The following is a 20,356-nucleotide window of genomic DNA, read 5'->3' on the forward strand; positions in this document are numbered from 1 at the left end:
TCTCATAAATAAATGTAGTGATGAAGTCAATCTCCCCTCCACTTTCAGCCAGGAGAGATTGACATGCATATTACTAATATTAGCTCTCTGTGTACATCCAAGGGCCAGCCGTGCTGCCCTATTCTGAGCCAATTGCAATTTTCCTAAGTCCTTTTTTATGGCACCTGACACACGACTGAACAGTAGTCAAGGTGCGACAAAACTAGGGCCTGTAGGACCTGCCTTGTTGATAGTGTCGTTAAGAAGCCAGAGCGTCGCTTTATTATAGACAGACATCTCCCCATCTTAGCTACTACTGCATCAATATGTTTTGACCATGACAGTTTACAATCTAGAGTTACTCCAAGCAGTTTAGTCATCTCAACATGCTCAATTTCCACATTATTTATTACAGTATTTAGTTGATGTTTTATGGTTTAGTGAGTGTTTTGTTCCAAATACAATGCGTTTAGTTTTAGAAATATTTAGGGACACTTATTCCTTGCCACCCACTCTGAAACTAACTGCAGCTCTTTGTTGAGTGTTGCAGTCATTTCAGTCGCTGTAGTAGCTGATGTGTATAGTGTTGAGTCGTCCGCATACATAGACACTAGCTTAACTCAAAGTCAGTGGCATGTCATTAGTCAAAATTGAAAAAAGCAAGGGGCCAAACAGCTGCCCTGGGGAATTCCTGATTCTAATTGGATTATATTTGAGGGGCTTCCAGAACACCCTCCGTGTTAAGTTAGACAAGTAACAATTAACTTTATCCACATTATTGCAGGGGGTGTAAAGCCATAACACATACATTTATCCAGCAGCAGACTATCATCAATAATGTAAAAAGCTGCACTGAAGTCTAACAAAACAGCCCCCACAATCATTTTATCAGCAATTTCTCTCAGCCAATCATCAGTCATTTGTGTAAGTGCTGTGCTTGTTGAGTAAGTGCTGTGCTTGTTCCCCATAAGCATGCTGAAGTTATGTTGTCAATTTGTTTACTGTGAAATAGCATTGTATCTGGTCAAACACAATTTTTTCCAGAAGTTCACTAAGGTTTGGTAATAGGCTGATTGGTCGGCTATTTGAGCCAGTAAAGGGGGCTTTACTATTCTTGGGTAGCAGAATGACTTTAGCTTCCGTCCAGGCCTGAGGGCACACACTCTCTAGTAGGATTAAATTGAAGTTGTGGCAAATAGGAGTGGCAATCTGCTATTATCCTCAGTAATTTTCCATCCAGATTGTCAGACGCCGGTGGCTTGTCATTGTTGATAGACAACAGTCATTTTTTTACCTCTTCCACACTGACTTTACGTAATTCAAAAGTAAAATTTTTGTCTTTCATAATTTGGTCCGATATACTTGCATGTGTAGTGTCAGCGTTTATTGCTGGCATGTCATCCCTAAATTTGCTTATCTTGCCAATGAAAAAGCAATCTATGCAGCCTACTAAATCACTTTTTATAGCTACTGTTTACAGGCCTGCTGGGCTATATACAGCGTTCCTCATTGAGTTCCCTGAATTCCTATCGGACCTTATAGCAGATAATATTCTAATATTTGGTGACTTTAATATTCACATGGAAAAGTCCACAGACCCACTCCTAAAGGCTTTCGGAGCCATCATCGACTCTGTTGGTTTTGTCCAACATGTCTCTGGACCTACTCACTGTCACAGTCATACTCTGGACCTAGTTTTGTCCCATGGAATAAATGTTGTGGATCTTAATGTTTTTCCTCATAATCCTGGACTATCGGACCACCATTTTATTACGTTTGCAATTGCAATAAATAATCTGCTCAGACGCCAACCAAGGAACATCAAAAGTCGTGCTATAAATTAAATTCACAGACAACACAAAGATTCCTTGATGTCCTTCCAGACTCCCTCTGTCTACCCAAGGACGCCAGAGGACAAAAATCAATACCCTAGATGCAGTTGCACCCCTAAAAACAAAAACATTTCTCATAAGAAACTAGCTCCCTGGTATACAGAAAATACCCGAGCTCTGAAGCAAGCTTCCAGAAAATTGGAACGGAAATGGCGCCACACCAAACTGGAAGTCTTCAGACTAGCTTGGAAAGACAGTACCGTGCAGTATCGAAGAGCCCTTACTGCTGCTCGATCATCCTATTTTTCCAACTTAATTTAGGAAAATAAGAACAATTTTTGATACTGTCGCAAAGCTAACTAAAAATCAGCATTCCCCAAGAGAGGATGGCTTTCACTTCAGCAGTAATAAATTCATGAACTTCTTTGAGGAAAAGGAAAAGACATGATTATTAGAAAGCAAATTACGGACTCCTCTTTAAATCTGCGTATTCCTCCAAAGCTCAGTTGTCCTGAGTCTGCACAACTCTGCCAGGACCTTGGATCAAGAGAGACACTCAAGTGTTTTAGTACCATTTCTCTTGACACAATGATGAAAATAATCATGGCCTCTAAACCTTCAAGCTGCATACTGGACCCTATTCCAACTAAACTACTGAAAGAGCTGCTTCCTGTGCTTGGCCCTCTTATGTTGAACATAATAACGGCTCTCTATCCACCAGATGTGTACCAAACTCACTGAAAGTGGCAGTAATAAAGCCTCTCTTGAAAAAGCCAAACCTTGACCCAGAAAAGATAAAAAACTATCGGCCTATATCGAATCTTCCAATCCTCTCAAAAATTTTAGAAAAGGCTGTTGCGCAGCAACCCACTGCCTTCCTGAAGACAAACATTGTATACGAAATGCTTCAGTCTGGTTTTAGACCCCATCATAGCACTGAGACTGCACTTGTGAAGGTGGTAAATGACCTTTTAATGGCATCAGACCGAGGCTCTGCATCTGTCCTCATGCTCCTAGACCTTAGTGCTGCTTTTGATACCATCGATCACATTCTTTTGGAGAGATTGGAAACCCAAATTGGTCTACACGGACAAGTTCTGGCCTGGTTTAGATCTTATCTGTCGGAAAGATATCAGTGTGTCTCTGTGAATGGTTTGTCCTCTGACAAATCAACTGTAAATTTCGGTGTTCCTCAAGGTTTCGTTTTATGACCACTATTGTTTTCACTATATATTTTACCTCTTGGGGATGTCATTCGAAAACATAATGTTAACTTTCACTGTTATGCGGATGACACACAGCTGTACATTGCAATGAAACACGGTGAAGCCCCAAAATTGCCCTCGCTAGAAGCATGTGTTTCAGACATAAGGAAGTGGATGGCTGCAAACTTTCTGCTTTTAAACTCGGACAAAACAGAGATGCTTGTTCTAGGTCCCAAGAAACAAAGAGATCTTCTGTTGAATCTGACAATGAATCTTGATGGTTGGTACAGTCGTCTCAAATAAAACTGTGAAGGACCTCAGCGTTACTCTGGACCCTGATCTCTCTTTTGAAGAACATATCAAGGCTGTTTCAAGGACAGCTTTTTTCCATCTATGTAACATTGCAAAAATCAGAAACTTTCTGTCCAAAAATGATGCAGAAAAATTAATCCATGCTTTTGTCACTTCTAGGTTAGACTACTGCAATGCTCTACTTTCCGGCTACCCGGATAAAGCACTAAATAGACTTCAGTTAGTGCTAAATATGGCTGCTAGAATCCTGACTAGAACCAAAAAATGTGATCATATTACTCCAGTGCTAGCCTCCCTACAATGGCTTCCTGTTAAGGCAAGGGCTGATTTCAAGGTTTTACTGCTAACCTACAAAGCATTACATGGGCTTGCTCCTACCTAGCACTCTGATTTGGTCCTGCCGTACATACCTACACGTACGCTACGGTCACAAGACGCAGGCCTCCAAATTGTCCCTAGAATTTCTAAGCAAACAGCTGGAGGCAGGGCTTTCTCCTATAGAGCTCCATTTTTATGGAATGGTCTGCCTACCCATTCGAGAGATGCAAACCTTTAAGTCTTTACTGAAGACTCATCTCTTCAGTGGGTCATATGATTGAGTGTAATCTGGCCCAGGAGTGTGAAGGTGAACGGAAAGGCTCTGGAGCAACGAACCGCCCTTGCTGTCTCTGCCTGGCCGGTTCCCCTCTTTCCACTGGGATTCTCTGCCTCTAACCCTATTACAGGGGCTGAGTCACTGGCTTACTAGGGCTCTTTCATACCGTCCCTAGGTGGGGTGCGTCACTTGAGTGGGTTGAGTCACTGATGTGATCTTCCTGTCTGGTTTGGCGCCACCTTGGGTTGTGCCGTGGCGGAGATCTTTGTGGGCTATACTCGGCTTGTCTCAGGATGGTCATTTGGTGGTTGAAGATATCCCTCTAGTGGTGTGGGGGCTGTTGCTTTGGCAAAGTGGGTGGGGGGTTTTCCTTCCTGTTTGGCCCTGTCGGGGTTGTCATCGGATGGGGCCACAGTGTCTCCTGATAAACATATGTATTCGGTGCAATTAGGGGTACATAAATTAAATTACTTACATCGTGTTTGCCAATGCCCCAAATATCATGTACATCTGATGCAGCATTATGATGACTCATTGTCACAATGGTAGGGATTAACTGAGCTGGTCTTGGATCATTTATGGGACTAGTGTTTAGAGTGTTGGGCCAGTAATCGAAAGGTTGCTAGATCGAATCCTTGAGCTGACAAGGTAAAACTCTGTCGTTCTGCCCCTGAACAAGGCAGTTAACTCACTGTTCCTAGGCCATCATTGTAAATAAGAATTTGTTCTTAACTGATTTGCCTAGTTAAATAAAAAAAATAAAAAACATCTACTAATAATTGTTTCATGCGTGGACAGGAGCCAAGATGATTTGGATGGACTCTGTCATTCCTATAGAGTATCTTCTGTTTCCAGAAGTTACCAATAAAAGTGACTCTAGCAAGTCTTTTAGCAAGATGTGTAATGCCAGCAGTCCGCTGAATCTTTCACACCCGCGGCCCAACGATGGTACTGGACCTGAAATTATTGGCCATTTTTTTGCCTTGGGGACCGAGTTTCTCACCATAGACCTGCCTTTGATGACAGCTGGTGTTGTTGAATGGGCCGATCTCTCAGGCAGTCACATGGCTGGGAGCTCCGAGGATCCGAACACGAGGTAGAGGCCACTGGAGAGGGAGACAGAGCCGAGGACGAAGACACTGGGTTTGTGCCCATAGGCGACGTTGTTGCCGGTTATGTCTGGTGAGGACCTGCCTTACAACAGGCCTACAAACCCTCAGTCCAGCCTTTCTCGGCCTATTGCAGACAGTCTGAGCACTGATGGAGGGATTGTGCATTCCTGGTGTAACTCAGGCAGTTGTTGTTGCCATCCTGTACCTGTCCCGCAGGTGTGATGTTCAAATGTACCGATCCTGTGCAGGTGTTGTTACACGTGGTCTGCCACTGCGAGGACAATCATCTGTCCGTCCTGTCTCTCTGTAGCGCTGTCTTAGGCATCTCACAGGACGGACATTGCAATTTATTGCCCTGGCCACATCTGCAGTCCTCCTTGAAACATGCCTAAGGCACGTTCACGCAGATGAGCAGGGACACTGGGCATCTTTCTTTTGGTGTTTTTCAGAGTCAGTAGAAAGGCCTCTTTAGTGTCCTAAGTTTTCATAACTGCGACCTTAATTGCCTACCGTCTGTAAGCTGTTAGTGTCTTAACGACCGTTCCACAGGTGGATGTTCAGGAATTGTTTATGGTTCATTGAACAAGCATGGGAAACAGTGTTTAAACCCTTTACAATGAAGATCTGTGAAGTTACTTGGATTTTTATGAATTATCTTTTTTAAGACAGGGTGAAAAAAGGACGTTTCTTTTTTTTGCTGAGTTTAGATGGGGGATTTTATCTCATTTTACTCCACTGAGCAACAATTGTCATATCTTTATCCTAAATGGTACCCTATTCCCCATGTCATGCACTATATAGGGAATATGGTGCCATTTGGGACAAATATACAGTTAAGGCAAAGCCTCTTATTTATGATAAGTTAGCTAACCTTTCGAACTGACAGTCTATACATGCAGTCATCCAGGACTCCAGACAAGCTGTTTTGTCACTCAAACATCTTCCCCATTGGACTGAGTGGTGCTGGACTTCCAGTCTGCGGGTTACACACACAACTTGATAATAGTATTTCTGTAACTTTGGTTGAATTTTAAGTCGTTCTTCAAATCTTGGATGTTCGCCTCTAATGCTGTCTGTCCTTGCTTCCCTCTGATGTTTTCAGGAGGCAAGAGGACATGAGGAATCGAGGAGAGTTTACAGATTCAAAACATTTTCTCCCAACTGAACACGACTCAGCAATAAAATGACATGTCACAAATCACAACACAGGGGCTTTGTGACATCATACTGTTTCTAGACCAGAATGGTCATATTCCAAAGTAAGTCATCACAAAACAAACTGAAGAGGTTCAACAAAGAGATATTTAAACTTTAATTAAAGGACAGAGTTGAAACATACATTTACAAAAGACACATTCTAAATAAAAAATAACATTCCAAGCCATATGATTCTGTCCTCATATTTCATTCACACATCTTTTGAGACAATCACACACACAAGGTTTACCATCACAGAGCAGGTCATCAACAGTCAAGTCGTGGTTTACTGCAGTGAAATAAAGCATTTCATAAAAAGCTTTTCAGTTCAAAGGGGTAACTTTAAGGTCCCCCTCCAGCACAACCTCCCAAAGGCTGTATAGTATAGCCTACATGCTCCACGACATCCAAAATCCTCCAACCCCAAATGGCACCCTTTTTCCTATAAAGTGCACTACGTTTTACCATAGCCCTATGGGCCATGGTCAACGTAGTATACTAAATAGGTAATAGGGTGCCTTTTGTGACAGGGAACATTTTTAAATTTTACCTTTTTATTTATACAGGTTTTTTCTCATTGAGATAATCTCTTTTCCAAGAGACATGGTCCAATAGCAGCAGGGGGAACAACTTTTCAGACAAAACAACTTAAACACTACATTAAACAAAACTATAAACACACATACAGTACAACAATTACATATTACATTAAAAACACAAACATCTTGACTAAAAATGGCTGGCCTAAAAACAATTACACTCTTCTATGATATATACATCGAACAAGTGTTTAAACTCCACCAACAAAACTAGATCATCACATTTTAAAAGAAAAACGAGCCTTATGCCGGTAATAAAATATAACATTTTCAGCTTGAGCTTCCTTATCAAGTTCTCTACATGCACAGTTGAAGCTCAGCTTATCATCAACCCACACACCCAAATATTTGTACACTAACTTGCTCTATAGTATGTCCAGCCAATGTAGCAATGACATGATTTGTAACATGCCTGGCATTTGAAAATACCATGCATTTTGTTTTAACCGAATTTAGAATCAGCTTTAAATCATACAGATTCTGTTGTATGATGTTAAATGCTCTTTGGGCATTTTCAAAAGCTAAAGATAAACTACCACCACTTGAATAAAGAACAGTATCATCTGCTTAACAATTAACATCCGCTGTTTCAATAAGATCCCCAATGTTGTTGATATACAAAATGAACAACTGTGGGCCCAAAATAGAACCTTGAGGAACACCTGAGCACACCTCTATGGATTTACAACCATCCGCCATTACACATTGTGTACCAATCTAGAGCATGACCAGTAATTCCACAACATTTTAATCTTTGCACTAACACAGCATGGTCCACGGTGTCAAAAGCCTTCGACAAATCAATAAAAACAGACACATAATTTAACTTCCTATCAAGAGCACAGTGGATGTAATTTAAAATCTTCAATGTTACTGAAACAGTGCTGTGGCCAGACCTAAAACCTGATTGCATTCCATTTAAGATGTTTTCTTGGAAGTAGGTCTTAAGCTGCCTACTAACTAAGGACTCCAGTACCTTTGACAGTACAGACAATTTTTATATGGGTCGATAGTTGTCAAGTAGCGGGGGATCTCCACCTTTCAAAAGAGGCAGTACAAAAGCAGATTTCCATAACTTGGGGATTTCCTTAACATCAAGCTTAAGGTTAAAAATACATGTTAAGGGGGGAGCAATGATGTCTGTGGCTAGGTGGAGGCGGGGGTCTAGTTCATCAGGGCCAGGGGATTGTTTTTAATCAATTTCTTTCAGGGCTTTACACATGTTCCAGTCCACAGGCCTGACAGTGAGACTGCTCCCCCCTCCTGTGGAACAACAAGGCTTCTGATTGGGCATCGTCCTACTCTGATTGTCTCTCTGAACTGTCCTTCTCACTCCTTCTCAGCCTCATCAAAGGCCATCCGTTTCAGTAGCCGCCGCTCCTTCCAGTCTCGCATCCACTCTTTGAAGTCTTCCAGCTCTTTCCTCTGTAACACAGATCGTTCAGTCATAATCGACCACTGTCAATCAAAACAGTTCATTTTAAACTTTATTGATAGATTTTCAATTATGAGGACAGAGACATTGATAACAAATACAACATACTCTGTCCTTCGATACCCCACCATCAAAACAGTTTTTAACTTCATACGGCTGCAGGGGCAGTATTGAGTAGCTTGGATGAAAAGGTGGCCATTGTAAAACGGCCAGCTCCTCAGTCTCAGTTGCTAATATATGCATATTATTATTAGTATTGGATAGAAAACACTCTAAAGTTTCCAAAACTGTCAAAAGTATAACAGAACTGATATTGCAGGCGAAACCCTAAGAAAAATCAAAACAGGAAGTGGCTTCTATTTTGAAAACTCCATGTTCCATAGCCTTCCTTTGCTGGATTTAAAGGGATATGAACCAGATTCCTTTTCCTATCGCTTCCTCAAGTTGTCAGTCTTCAGACATCATTTCAGGCTTTTATTTTGAAAAATTAGCGAGAACGATAACATCGTGGCAAGTGCGCAACAGAATTTGGACAGCCATTGTTTTCCCCTCTCCTACTGTGAAAGACATTTGCGGTTGATATATTATCGATTGATTATAAAAAACGTTTGACATGTTTCTGTGGACATTATGGAAACTATTTGGAATTTGTCTGCGTTGTTGTGACCGCTCTTTCCTGTGCATTTCTGAACATAATGTGACAAACAAACGGAGGTATTTTGGATATAAAAATCTTTATCTTTATAGAACAAACGGAACATTTGTTGTGTAACTGGGAGTCTCGTGAGTGAAAACATCCGAAGATCAAAGGTAAACGATTAATTTGATTGCTTTTCTGATTTTCGTGACCGAGCTACCTGATGCTAAGTGTACTTAATGTTTTATCGCGCGAAAAATCTGACACGACAGGTGGATTAACAAAAGGCTAAACTGTGTTTTCCTATATTGCACTTGTGATTTCATTAATATAAATATTTGTAGTAATATTTGTTGTATGTAGCGCTATGCTATTCAGAGGTTGTTGATGACACTTATCCTGATAGGGGGATTGCAGCCATAACAAGTTAAAGGGATATTCTACTCAAAATATTATGTTAAATTGTTTTGGGAGTGGGATATTCCTTTAATCTCAAATCTTTACCCTCCAAAAGTATCACTATTAGTAGGCATTGATATTCGTCATACTTCATTGTTCCTAACTTAAGAGAAAATGTGTTACTTTTATTTCTTATTCTTGGGGGTTATTTTTTAAACTGCATTGTTGGTTAAACAACCTCTTTGGGCTAGGGGGCAGTATTTTCACGTCCGGATGAAAAGCGTGCCCAGAGTAAACTGCCTACTACTCAGGCCCAGAAGCTAGGATATGCATATTAATAGATATGGATAGAAAACACTGAAGTTTCTAAAACTGTTTGAATGAGGTCTGAGTATAACAGAATTCATATGGCAGGTGAAAAACCTGAGAAAAATCCAACCAGGAAGTGGGAAATCTGAGGTTTGTTGGTTTTCAAGTGATTGCCTATCCGATATCCAGTGTAAATGGGGTCAGATTGCACTTCCCAAGGCTTCCACTAGTTGTCAACAGTCTTTAGAAAGTTGTTTCAGGCTTCTATTGTGAAAGGGGAGAATAAAAGCATTCGGAGTAAGTGGCTTAGCGAAAGCCATCAGTTGTTTATCGTGCGTGGCCGTGAGCTCCGTTCCCTTTCTGTTCTAATGACAACGGAATTGTCCAGTTGGAATATTATTGAAGATTTATGATTAAAAAAAACATCCTAAAGATTGATTATATACATTGTTTGAGATGTTTCTACGAACTTTAATGGAACTTTGACTTTGTCTGGACTTAGTGCCTACGCTTTGTGCATTTGGATTAGTGAACTAAACGTGCGAACAAAAAAGGAGGTATTTGGACATAAAGATGTACTTTATCGAACATTTATTGTGGAACTCGGATTCCTGGGAGTGCATTCCGATGAAGATCATCAAAGGTAAGTGAATATTTATAACGCTATTTCTGACTTTTGTTGACTCCACAACTTGGCAGATATCTGTATGGCTTGTTTTGGTGGGTGAGCGCTGTACTCGGATTATTGCATGGTATGCTTTTGCCGTAAAGCTTTTTTGAAATCTGACACAGCGGTTGCTTTAAGGAGAAGTGTATCTTTAATCCTATGTATAACACTTGTATCTTTCATCAAAGTTTATGATGAGTATTTCTGTAAATTGATGTGGCTCTCTGCAAATTCCCCCGGATGTTTGAGGCAAAACATTACTCAATGTAAACTAAGATTTATGGATAGAAATTTGAACTTTATCGAACAAAACATACATGTATTGTGTAACATGAAGTCCTATAAGTGCCATCTGATGAAGATGGCCAAAGGTTAGAGATAAATCTTCTCTATTTCTGCTTTTTGTGACTCCTCTCTTCGGCTGGAAAATGGTTGTATGTTTTTTGTGACTAGGCACTGACCTAACATAATCGCATGGTATGCTTTCACCATAAAGCCTTTTTGAAATCGGACACTGTGGTTGGATTAACAAGAAGTTTATCTTTAAAATGGTGTATAACAATTGTATGCTTGGGGAATTTTAATTATGAGATTTCTGCTGTTTGAATTTGGCGCACTGCCATTTCACTGGCTGTTGTCAAATCAATCCCGTTAACGGGATTTGATCCCTAAGAAGTTTTAAGGGCTTGTAAAGCATTTCACTGTAAGGTCTACACCGGTTGTATCCGGCACATGTAACAAATAAAATGTGATTTGATATGTTGGCATGATAACATGACATTATTCACACACTCACATGCATCTTCTCATCAGGTGGGAAAATCTCCCTCTGAAGGTTGTAGAAAAGATCACCATGAAAGAGGAACATTAATGAACATCAGATAAAAACTACTTATGACATGGTCATACACAAAATGTCAGAATTTGCTTTAGTTTGTCAGAGAGTACTGTCAACATTTTCAGACATTTTCAGACAATATAATAATGTGTAGCCTAAACAATGTTTAAAGTACTGAAAGAATGAACCAGAGCCTAATAACCCGTTGGACTTTATTATGTATTAGCCTCAACAATTGTTATGCATGTAGCAACTGTTGTCTCCGGCTGAAGCAACCTTAGTTCTATGTACTTTTAATCATTAAATAAAATAAAATGAATCAAATCAACCAATCAATCAATCAAGATAAGACCACACTAACCTTCCTCTTCACAATATATTCTTCAAAATACTCTGCTTGGTTGGAGATCCAGAACATGGTCACAGGGAAAGACAGATACAGCATCATCTGATTACAAAAAAATGCAGACACAATAAACAACTATTTCAAGTCACTACCATCTCTTTGTCAGACATGTTACATGAGTCAATATAATAGATAACAACATTGATTTGTGTATCAGTGAGCACGAATGTCATCAGTCAACAATCAGGCAGTTGGTGCTTTCAAGACAACTGGGACCTCGGGGGAAAAAATGACGTCAGTGATCTTCAAGTCGGAACTCTAGAAAGATGCCATTGATTCCATCTTGGAATTCCAAGTTGTATGCTGCTTCAAAGCGATTTTTCCCCAGTAGGAGCTCCCACCCCCCAAATATTTGTATTATTTTACTGGGTGTACTAACCGGCTTCACGAAACACAGACCACGTGTAACCATGCCAGTCCAGGACCTCCACACCCGGCTTCTTCACCTGCAGGATCCTCTGAGTCCAGACACCGAGACAGCAGATGAAACTGTGGGTTGGCACAACTTAAGAATTTCTGCACAAACTGTCAAAACCCATCTCAGGGAAGCTCATCTGCATGCTCTTCGTCATCACCATATTCTTGCCCTGACCGCAGTTCGGCGTCCAACTTCAGGGGGTTAATGCAGTTCCATCTACCGCAGTCACGGCTACCAGACGGCACTCAACTTCCTGCTGCAAATGCTCACCTTCGATGGCCACTTGCATGCTGGAGAAGTGTGCACTTCATGGATATATCCCGGTTTCAACTGAACTGGGAAGATAGCATGTATGGCTTCACGTGGGCGAGCAATTTGCTGATGTCAACAATGTGAACAGTGTGCATACTCAGACATGTCACCCATTGAGCCTGTTTAGGATGCTCTGGATCGACATGTATGATGGCGTGTTTCACAATCAACAGCCTGATCAAGTCTATAAGAAGGCGATGTCGTGCTGCATGAGGCAAATAGTGTTCACAACAGATACTGACTGGTTCTTATCCACACCCCTACCTTTATTTTATATGTATCTGTGACCAACAGTTCCATATCTGTATTAGCAGTCATGTGAAATCCATAGATTTGGGCCTAATGAATGTGTCAATCGACAGATTTCCTTATATTAACTGTAACTCTGTAAAATCTTTGAAATTGTTGGATGTTGCGTTTACATTTTTGTTCAGTGTATATATGGAGGACACAGGTATGTGGATTGTTTTTCTAATTTGAAATAAATTATTTTCTTTATTGTGTACAAAATATATAAGGGTCACTATCTAAATATCAGTCAGAGCGTTAATCAAAGCTCAGAATGCTGATCTGACAGTTCTAATCGTGCCTGCCTCTTTGCAAATGAGTGGAATCATGAATAGTGGTTTGTTCATTATGTTCGGATGTGTCCCCCAGATTTGCCTTTAAGCAGCACATTCACAACTCTCTGAAATGGCTAACTCCGCCCTCTCGCGGCACAGGCCAATGGCCTGACGCTTCGATCACACTGATAGCGTCAATGCATTTTGGCACACCAGAAGTACATTAATTTCCAATCGAACGCTGTGTTCGCGTTGGAGAGGCAGTTGCAGTGCATTCTGTGTGGTGCATAAGATGTAAGAACGTACGCATCAAAATGTATGCGTAGATGGCTTGACAGAAATGGTAGCAGAAGGTGAATGTTGAACTTTTGTTGCACACATATCCAGATGATGCTGCGGACCATTTTGCGCAATAACGCTATCGGTGTGATAGAGGCGTGAAGCAAACTACCCCAACACGCAGTAAGCTCAAGTAGACAACTTGAGATGCCGCCGACAGTGTTTACAAGATGCCGGACAAAATACATTCCCCAAAAGAAACAAAAACATACTGAGAATGAGTGCAAAACTGGTAAATAGTCACTTTGATTATTTATACACTGCTCAAAAAAATAAAGGGAACACTAAAATAGCACATCCTAGATCTGAATGAATGAAATATTCTTATTAAATACTTTTTTCTTTACATAGTAGAATGTGCTGACAACAAAATCAAACAAAAATTATCAATGGAAATCAAATTTATCAACCCATGGAGGTCTGGATTTGGAGTCACACTCAAAATTAAAGTGGAAAACCACACTACAGGCTGATCCAACGTTGATGTAATGTCCTTAAAAACAAGTCAAAATTAGGCTCAGTAGTGTGTGTGGCCTCCACGTGCCTGTATGACCTCCCTACAACACCTGGGCATGCTCCTGATGAGGTGGCGGATGGTCTCCTGAGGGATCTCCTCCCAGACCTGGACCAAAGCATCCGCCAACTCCTGGACAGTCTGTGGCGTTGGTGAATGGAGCGAGACATGATGTCCCAGATGTGCTCAATTGGATTCAGGTCTGGGGAACGGGCGGGCCAGTCCATAGCATCAATGCCTTCCTCTTGCAGGAACTGCTGACACACTCCAGCCACATGAGGTCTAGCATTGTCTTGCATTAAGAGGAACCCAGGGCCAACCGCACCAGCATATGGTCTCACAAGGGGTCTGAGGATCTCATCTCGGTACCTAATGGCAGGCAGGCTACCTCTGGCGAGCACATGGAGGGCTGTGCGGCCCCCCAAAGAAATGCCACCCCACACCATGACTGACCCACCGCCAAACCGGTCATGCTGGAGAATGTTGCAGGCAGCAGAATGTTCTCCACGGCGTCTCCAGACTCTCACATGTGCTCAGTGTGAACCTGCTTTCATCTGTGAAGAGCACAGGGCGCCAGTGGCGAATTTGCCAATCTTGGTGTTCTCTGGCAAATGCCAAACGTCCTGCACGGTGTTGGGCTGTAAGCACAACCCCCACCTGTGGACGTCAGGCCCTCATACCACCCTCATGGAGTCTGTTTCTGACCGTTTGAGCAGACACATGCACATTTGTGGCCTGCTGGAGGTCATTTTGCAGGGCTCTGGCAGTGCTCCTCCTGCTCCTCCTTACACAAAGGCGGAGGTAGCGGTCCTGCTGCTGGGTTGTTGCCCTCCTATTTCAATAAACTGGTCATGGAGCATTTTGTGAATGAAAAGATGGTGGATAAGGTTTTGGGAAGCGTTGCACATTTTCTGGTGTCCAACTAGAATTAATGAATTAATCCACATCTCCTGATGTACTGGTCTGTCTCCTGGTAGCGCCTCCATGCTCTGGACACTTCGCTGACAGACACAACAAACCTTCTTGCCACAGCTCGCATTGATGTGCCATCCTGGATGAGCTGCACTACCTGAGCCACTTGTGTGGGTTGTAGACTCCGTCTCATGCTACCACTAGAGTGAAAGCACCGCCAGCATTCAAAAGTGACCAAAACATCAGCCAGGAAGCATAGGAACTGAGAAGTGGTCTGTGGTCTCCAGCTGCAGAACCACTCCTTTATTGAGGGTGTCTTGCTAATTGCCTATAATTTCCACCTGTTGTCTATTCCATTTGCACAACAGCATGTGAAATGTATTGTCAATCAGTGTTGCTTCCTAAGTGGACAGTTTGATTTCACAGAAGTGTGATTGACTTGGAGTTACATTGTGTTGTTTAAGTGTTCCCTTTATTTTTTTGAGCAGTATATATATATATATATATATATATATATATATATATATCCATCCATCTATCTCAGTCACTAAGGTGGCTAGCAGCCGGAAGACTTCTAAGCTAACGTTAAACGGAGCCTACTGAGGAAGGAGCAAAAAATATGCTACAAAATTCTAATAATAACTTTGCTTTACAGAGAGTAGGCTACTGACGCTCAGTGGTGAGGCTGAGGTGGGCTGAAATGCATGCAGGAGGGAGCAGAGGAGACAGAGACAGAGAGGGGAAGCAAGCAGAGATAGAGGTTAGTACTGTGGTTCCCAAACCTGGGGACTGGGTGCCATTGGGAGTCCCCTGATTTTTTTTTTACTAATCTTATCTTAAGTTAAAACAAAAAAAAGATGTGGATATGTTCATATTGAAACACATGGCCTATATTTGCTATAGGCCAAGATTAAAATGCAAACAATACAGTTCTAAAAAATAAAAATAAAAAAAGTAATACGTTTTCGTTTTGTCAATGATGTCAGTTTGAATCATTTCTCTCATTCCGCGGTATAACATTACAATTGTATAGCTATTAGGCTATGTGTTTGTAGATTGACTAAAGTGAATGAACCTACTGCAGCCAATGTGGTTGCTGGGGTATTTTTTCCTTGTTTTTGCTGTTCTCCAAATAGCATTTTTAAAATGTGTTTTAATTGTATAGAAATTCAGTAAATACGTTTCAACTTTCAAATACACCGAATAAAACTCAAACCCTGGTTACCGCCCTGCTGGTTAAAGGATAATTTGTAGAAAACAGCTAGCTACATTTTGAAGTGTTGCATTTAGAGTCAAGTGAGTGGCCAACGTGGTAAGTCTAACTTAATAATTTTTTTGTTAATCACGTCCATCAATATCGAGCTGAAATAAATAGAACATGGGGCAAACTTTTAGGGTGTAACGCTGTTTAAACTAACACTATTCAAACGGCACACAGACACTTGGAATAACCTATACATGGTTGGTTAGATGAGAACTTGTAGAAGGCTTATATCTATCTATATTTTGGAGTGTTGGATGTTGATTTCAGGAGGCTGCCATCACGGAAAAGGGAACAGACCACTTTTTCCTGTTAACTTATACGAATCAAGACGCGGCATAGGATATAAACAGTGACAACGGTTGGCTGATATTTAAGTAATAGTTTGACTGTCAAATCGATGTATTGGTTTGAGGCACGCAACTTTTATAGAGACCATGCCGAATTTTCCGTGCAAAAGTGTGTGTAACAAAATCACAGGTACAAAACCAAAAATACTGATCTGATCTGTTAAAGCTGCAATATTAACATTTTGCACAACCCTACCAAATTAATATAGAAATATATATATATATATATATATATATATATATATATATCTCATTCTCATTGAACACAGGTATAAGATGCGGTAGATATGATCTATTTGCACGTTATCTATGCTTCCGGTTCTTAAGTTTCGTTTTTGCAAATTTTACATAAGATTTTGTACACCAGCGTCAAACAGCCTAAAATACAATATTTTTGGTTATTGAAAAGATTTCACAGCAGTTTAGATACAATGATTCTCTACATTATACATTGTTTTGTCAAAATGAAATAATTTTAGCAACCAGGAAATGGAGGCTTGACTTCTGCATATTGCACCTTTAAAGAAATCAATTTTATATCCTCCTGATGACTATAAACTTTTAAACTAACATCACCAATCTGAGACAAGAAGGATATGTAATTACACAACATTTTGTGGGTTGAAAATGCAAGCTTGTGTAAAGTAGTAACAAACTATCCACGTTAGGGAAATTAGCACAATATACAATAATTTAATATGGAAAAATAAGTTACTTGTCACATGCTTCGTAAACAGGTGTAGGCTAACAATGTTAATTTAAGATGATAGTATGTTGCCCACTCAACCTACTGAAGAATGACATGCATGTCAATCAGCGCTCAAAACTAGAGCCTAGTGTCTAGTGTCTGTGTAGCAGCCTGAACGTTTGACATCCCTACTTTTTCGTAGCAGGTTAACTTAAGATAATTAACGTAGCAGGTTAGGCGACTGAGGTTAAAGTTAGGAAAAGGGTTAGCGAATATGCTCTCCTAAACTGCTACGAAAAATCACTATCGAAGTGGCGTGAAAAGAGTGTGTCCCCTAAAATAATATCAGTGTTGTCGAGGACGAGTTACGTGACCACTTGAATAGCTAGCGAATGTACTGTAACGATCTACCACAATACAGAGCATTTCGCATGCAGTCTATTTTCTTGTTGCAGTTAAGATCCTTTACAAACGAAACATTGTACCCTCGTGTATGCTATTTATCACGTCATTATGATTGAACGAACAAACATATTTTACTCACACGAAACACCTCTATCTTCACCCCCCATGTTTACGCTGTTGCTGACCCAACCTTTACACTGTACTTCCTGGTTTAGGGTTACGTCTTTTCATAAAATATCCAATCAGTGACTAGAGTCCCATTTCTTTACGGTCAGCGCTATTCGCGGTCCTTGGTACTGTAAGCCATAGGTTTCTTTTTAATACCCCCCCACTTTTTTTTTTCTTTTTTTTTTTACATTTGGAGATGTCTTTATTAAATCAATAAGAACTCTTTACAATGGAAGTAATAGCTCTGTAAAACCACACCACCTACATTTGAAGTCAACAGAGGAGTGAGGCAAGGTTGCCCAATTAGTCCATTCCTCTACTTCTTGACAGCTCAGTTTTTTTTTTTTTTTTTTCACCTTTATTTTAACCAGGTAGGCAAGTTGAGAACAAGTTCTCATTTACAATTGCGACCTGGCCAAGATAAAGCAAAGCAGTTCGACAAATACAACAACACAGAGTTACACATGGAGTAAAACAAACATACAGTCAATAATACAGTAGAAAAATAAGTCTATATACAATGTGAGCAAATGAGGTGAGATAAGGGAGGTAAAGGCAAAAAAGGCCATGGTGGTGAAGTAAATACAATATAGCAAGTAAAAAATAAATAAAATAAACACTGGAATGGTAGATTTGCAGTGGAAGAATGTGCAAAGTAGAGATAGATATAATGGGGGTGCAAAGGAGCAAAATAAAGAAATACAGTAGGGGGAGAGGTAGTTGTTTGGGCTAAATTATAGATGGGCTATGTACAGGTGCAGTAATCTGTGAGCTGCTCTGACAGCTGGTGCTTAAAGCTAGTAGTGAGGGGGATAAGTGTTTCCAGTTTCAGAGATTTTTGCAGTTCGTTCCAGTCATTGGCAGCAGAGAACTGGAAGGAGAGGCGGCCAAAGTAAGAATTGGTTTTGGGGGTGACCAGAGAGATATACCTGCTGGAACACATGCTACAGGTGGGTGCTGCTATGGTGACCAGCGAAGTAAGATAAGGGGGAACTTTACCTAGCAGGGTCTTGTAGATGACCTGGAGCCAGTGGGTTTGGCGACAAGTATGAAGCGAGGGCCAGCCAACGAGAGCGTACAGACAAAACGAATGGCACTGTGATAGACTGCATCCAATTTATTGAGTAGGGTATTGGAGGCTATTTTGTAAATGACGTCGTCTAAGTCGAGGATCTGTAGGATGGTCAGTTTTACAAGGGTATGTTTGGCAGCATGAGTGAAGGAGGCTTTGTTGCGAAATAGGAAGCCAATTCTAGATTTAACTTTGGATTAGAGATGTTTGATGTGTGTCTGGAAGGAGAGTTTACAGTCTAACCAGACATCTAGGTATTTGTAGTTGTCCACATATTCTAAGTCAGAACCGTCCAGAGTAGTGATGTTGGACGGGCGGGCAGGTGCAGGCAGCGATCGGTTGAAGAGCATGCATTTAGTTTTACTTGTATTTAAGAGCAATTGGAGCCCATGGAAGGAGAGTTGTAGGCATTGGAGCTCGTCTGGAGTCCAAAGAAGGGCCAGAAGTATACAGAATGGTGTCATCTGCATAGAGGTGGATCAGAGACTCACCAGCAGCAAGAGCGACATCATTGATGTATACAGAGAAGAGAGTCGGTCCAAGAATTGAACCCTGTGGCACCCCCATAGAAACTGCCAGAGGCCCGGACAACAGGCCCTCCGATTTGACACACTGAACTCTATCAGAGAAATAGTTGGTGAACCAGGCGAGGCAATCATTTGAGAAACCAAGGCTGTCGAGTCTGCCGATGAGGATGTGGTGATTGACAGAGTCGAAAGCCTTGGTCAGGTCAATGAATACTGCTGCACAGTATTGTTTCTTATCGATGGCGGTTAAGATATAATTTAGGACCTTGAGCGTGGCTGAGGTGCACCCATGACCAGCTCTGAAACCAGATTGCATAGCGGAGAAGGTATGGTGGGATTCAAAATTGTCGGTAATCTGTTTGTTGACTTGGCTTTCGAAGACCTTAGAAAGGCAGGGTAGGATAGATATAGGTCTGTAGCAGTTTGGGTCAAGAGTGTCCCAGTTTGAAGAGGGGGATGACCGCAGCTGCTTTCCAATCTTTGGGAATCTCAGACGACACGAAAGAGAGGTTGAACAGGCTAGTAAATAGGGGTTGCAACAATTTCGGCAGATCATTTTAGAAAGAAAGGGTTCAGATTGTCTAGCCCGGCTGATTTGTAGGGGTCCAGATTTTGCAGCTCATTCAGAACATCAGCTGACTGGATTTGGGAGAAGGAGAAATGGGGAAGGCTTGGTTGCGAGTTGCTGTGGGGGGCGCAGTGCTGTTGACCGGGGTAGGGGTAGTCAGGTGGAAAGCATGGCCAGCCGTAGAAAAATGCTTTTTGAAATTCTCAATTATAGTGGATTTATCGGTGGTGACAGTGTTTCCTATCCTCGGTGCAGTGGGCAGCTGGGAGGAGGTGTTCTTATTCTCCATGGACTTTACAGTGTCCCAGAACTTTTTTGAGTTTGTGTTGCAGGATTTGAAAAGTTTTACATCTACTAGTATCCCAGAATTCCTTTACGGGTATTACGATAGATTAAATAATTAATACCTTTGCATAATCAAAACAGCTTATGTTAAAGTTCACAGTTGGCTAGTGTTATGTACAAGCTCAAAAGAAGCAGTGGCCTGGCTTTGGCCCCAGGTGAGAGCAGGTGCCCATGTAAATGAAAGTTCGAGCCTTTTGGGTAAACACTTGTGCGTTGCTTTGCCATGTGGTATAATGAACTGAAGTAGATAAACCAATGAAGAAGCTGATAATGTGTAGCGTGATCATTTTTGTTGTGATGCAGTGCATGGGATTGTGAAGACTAAAATGTACGGTATAGCAATGTACTAATGCAACCTGTGCGTGTACGCGGCGTTACGTACTTCACGTTCT

General features: G+C 41.2%; 1 protein-coding gene across 1 annotated transcript; it reads right to left on the minus strand.

Annotated features, from left to right (window-relative positions):
* Positions 1–6,315: 6,315 nt before the first annotated feature.
* Positions 6,316–17,447, minus strand: LOC139423545 (protein PET100 homolog, mitochondrial-like; the record flags this gene model as incomplete). The annotated part of the gene is made up of 4 exons (XM_071175142.1): positions 6,316–8,256; positions 11,075–11,107; positions 11,478–11,564; positions 17,424–17,447. Coding segments are annotated over 4 exons (240 nt in total), but the record flags the coding sequence as incomplete, so codon positions are not given.
* Positions 17,448–20,356: the final 2,909 nt, after the last annotated feature.

The sequence above is a fragment of the Oncorhynchus clarkii genome, chromosome 13, assembly GCF_045791955.1.
Source record: "Oncorhynchus clarkii lewisi isolate Uvic-CL-2024 chromosome 13, UVic_Ocla_1.0, whole genome shotgun sequence".
Lineage (NCBI taxonomy): Eukaryota > Metazoa > Chordata > Actinopteri > Salmoniformes > Salmonidae > Oncorhynchus > Oncorhynchus clarkii.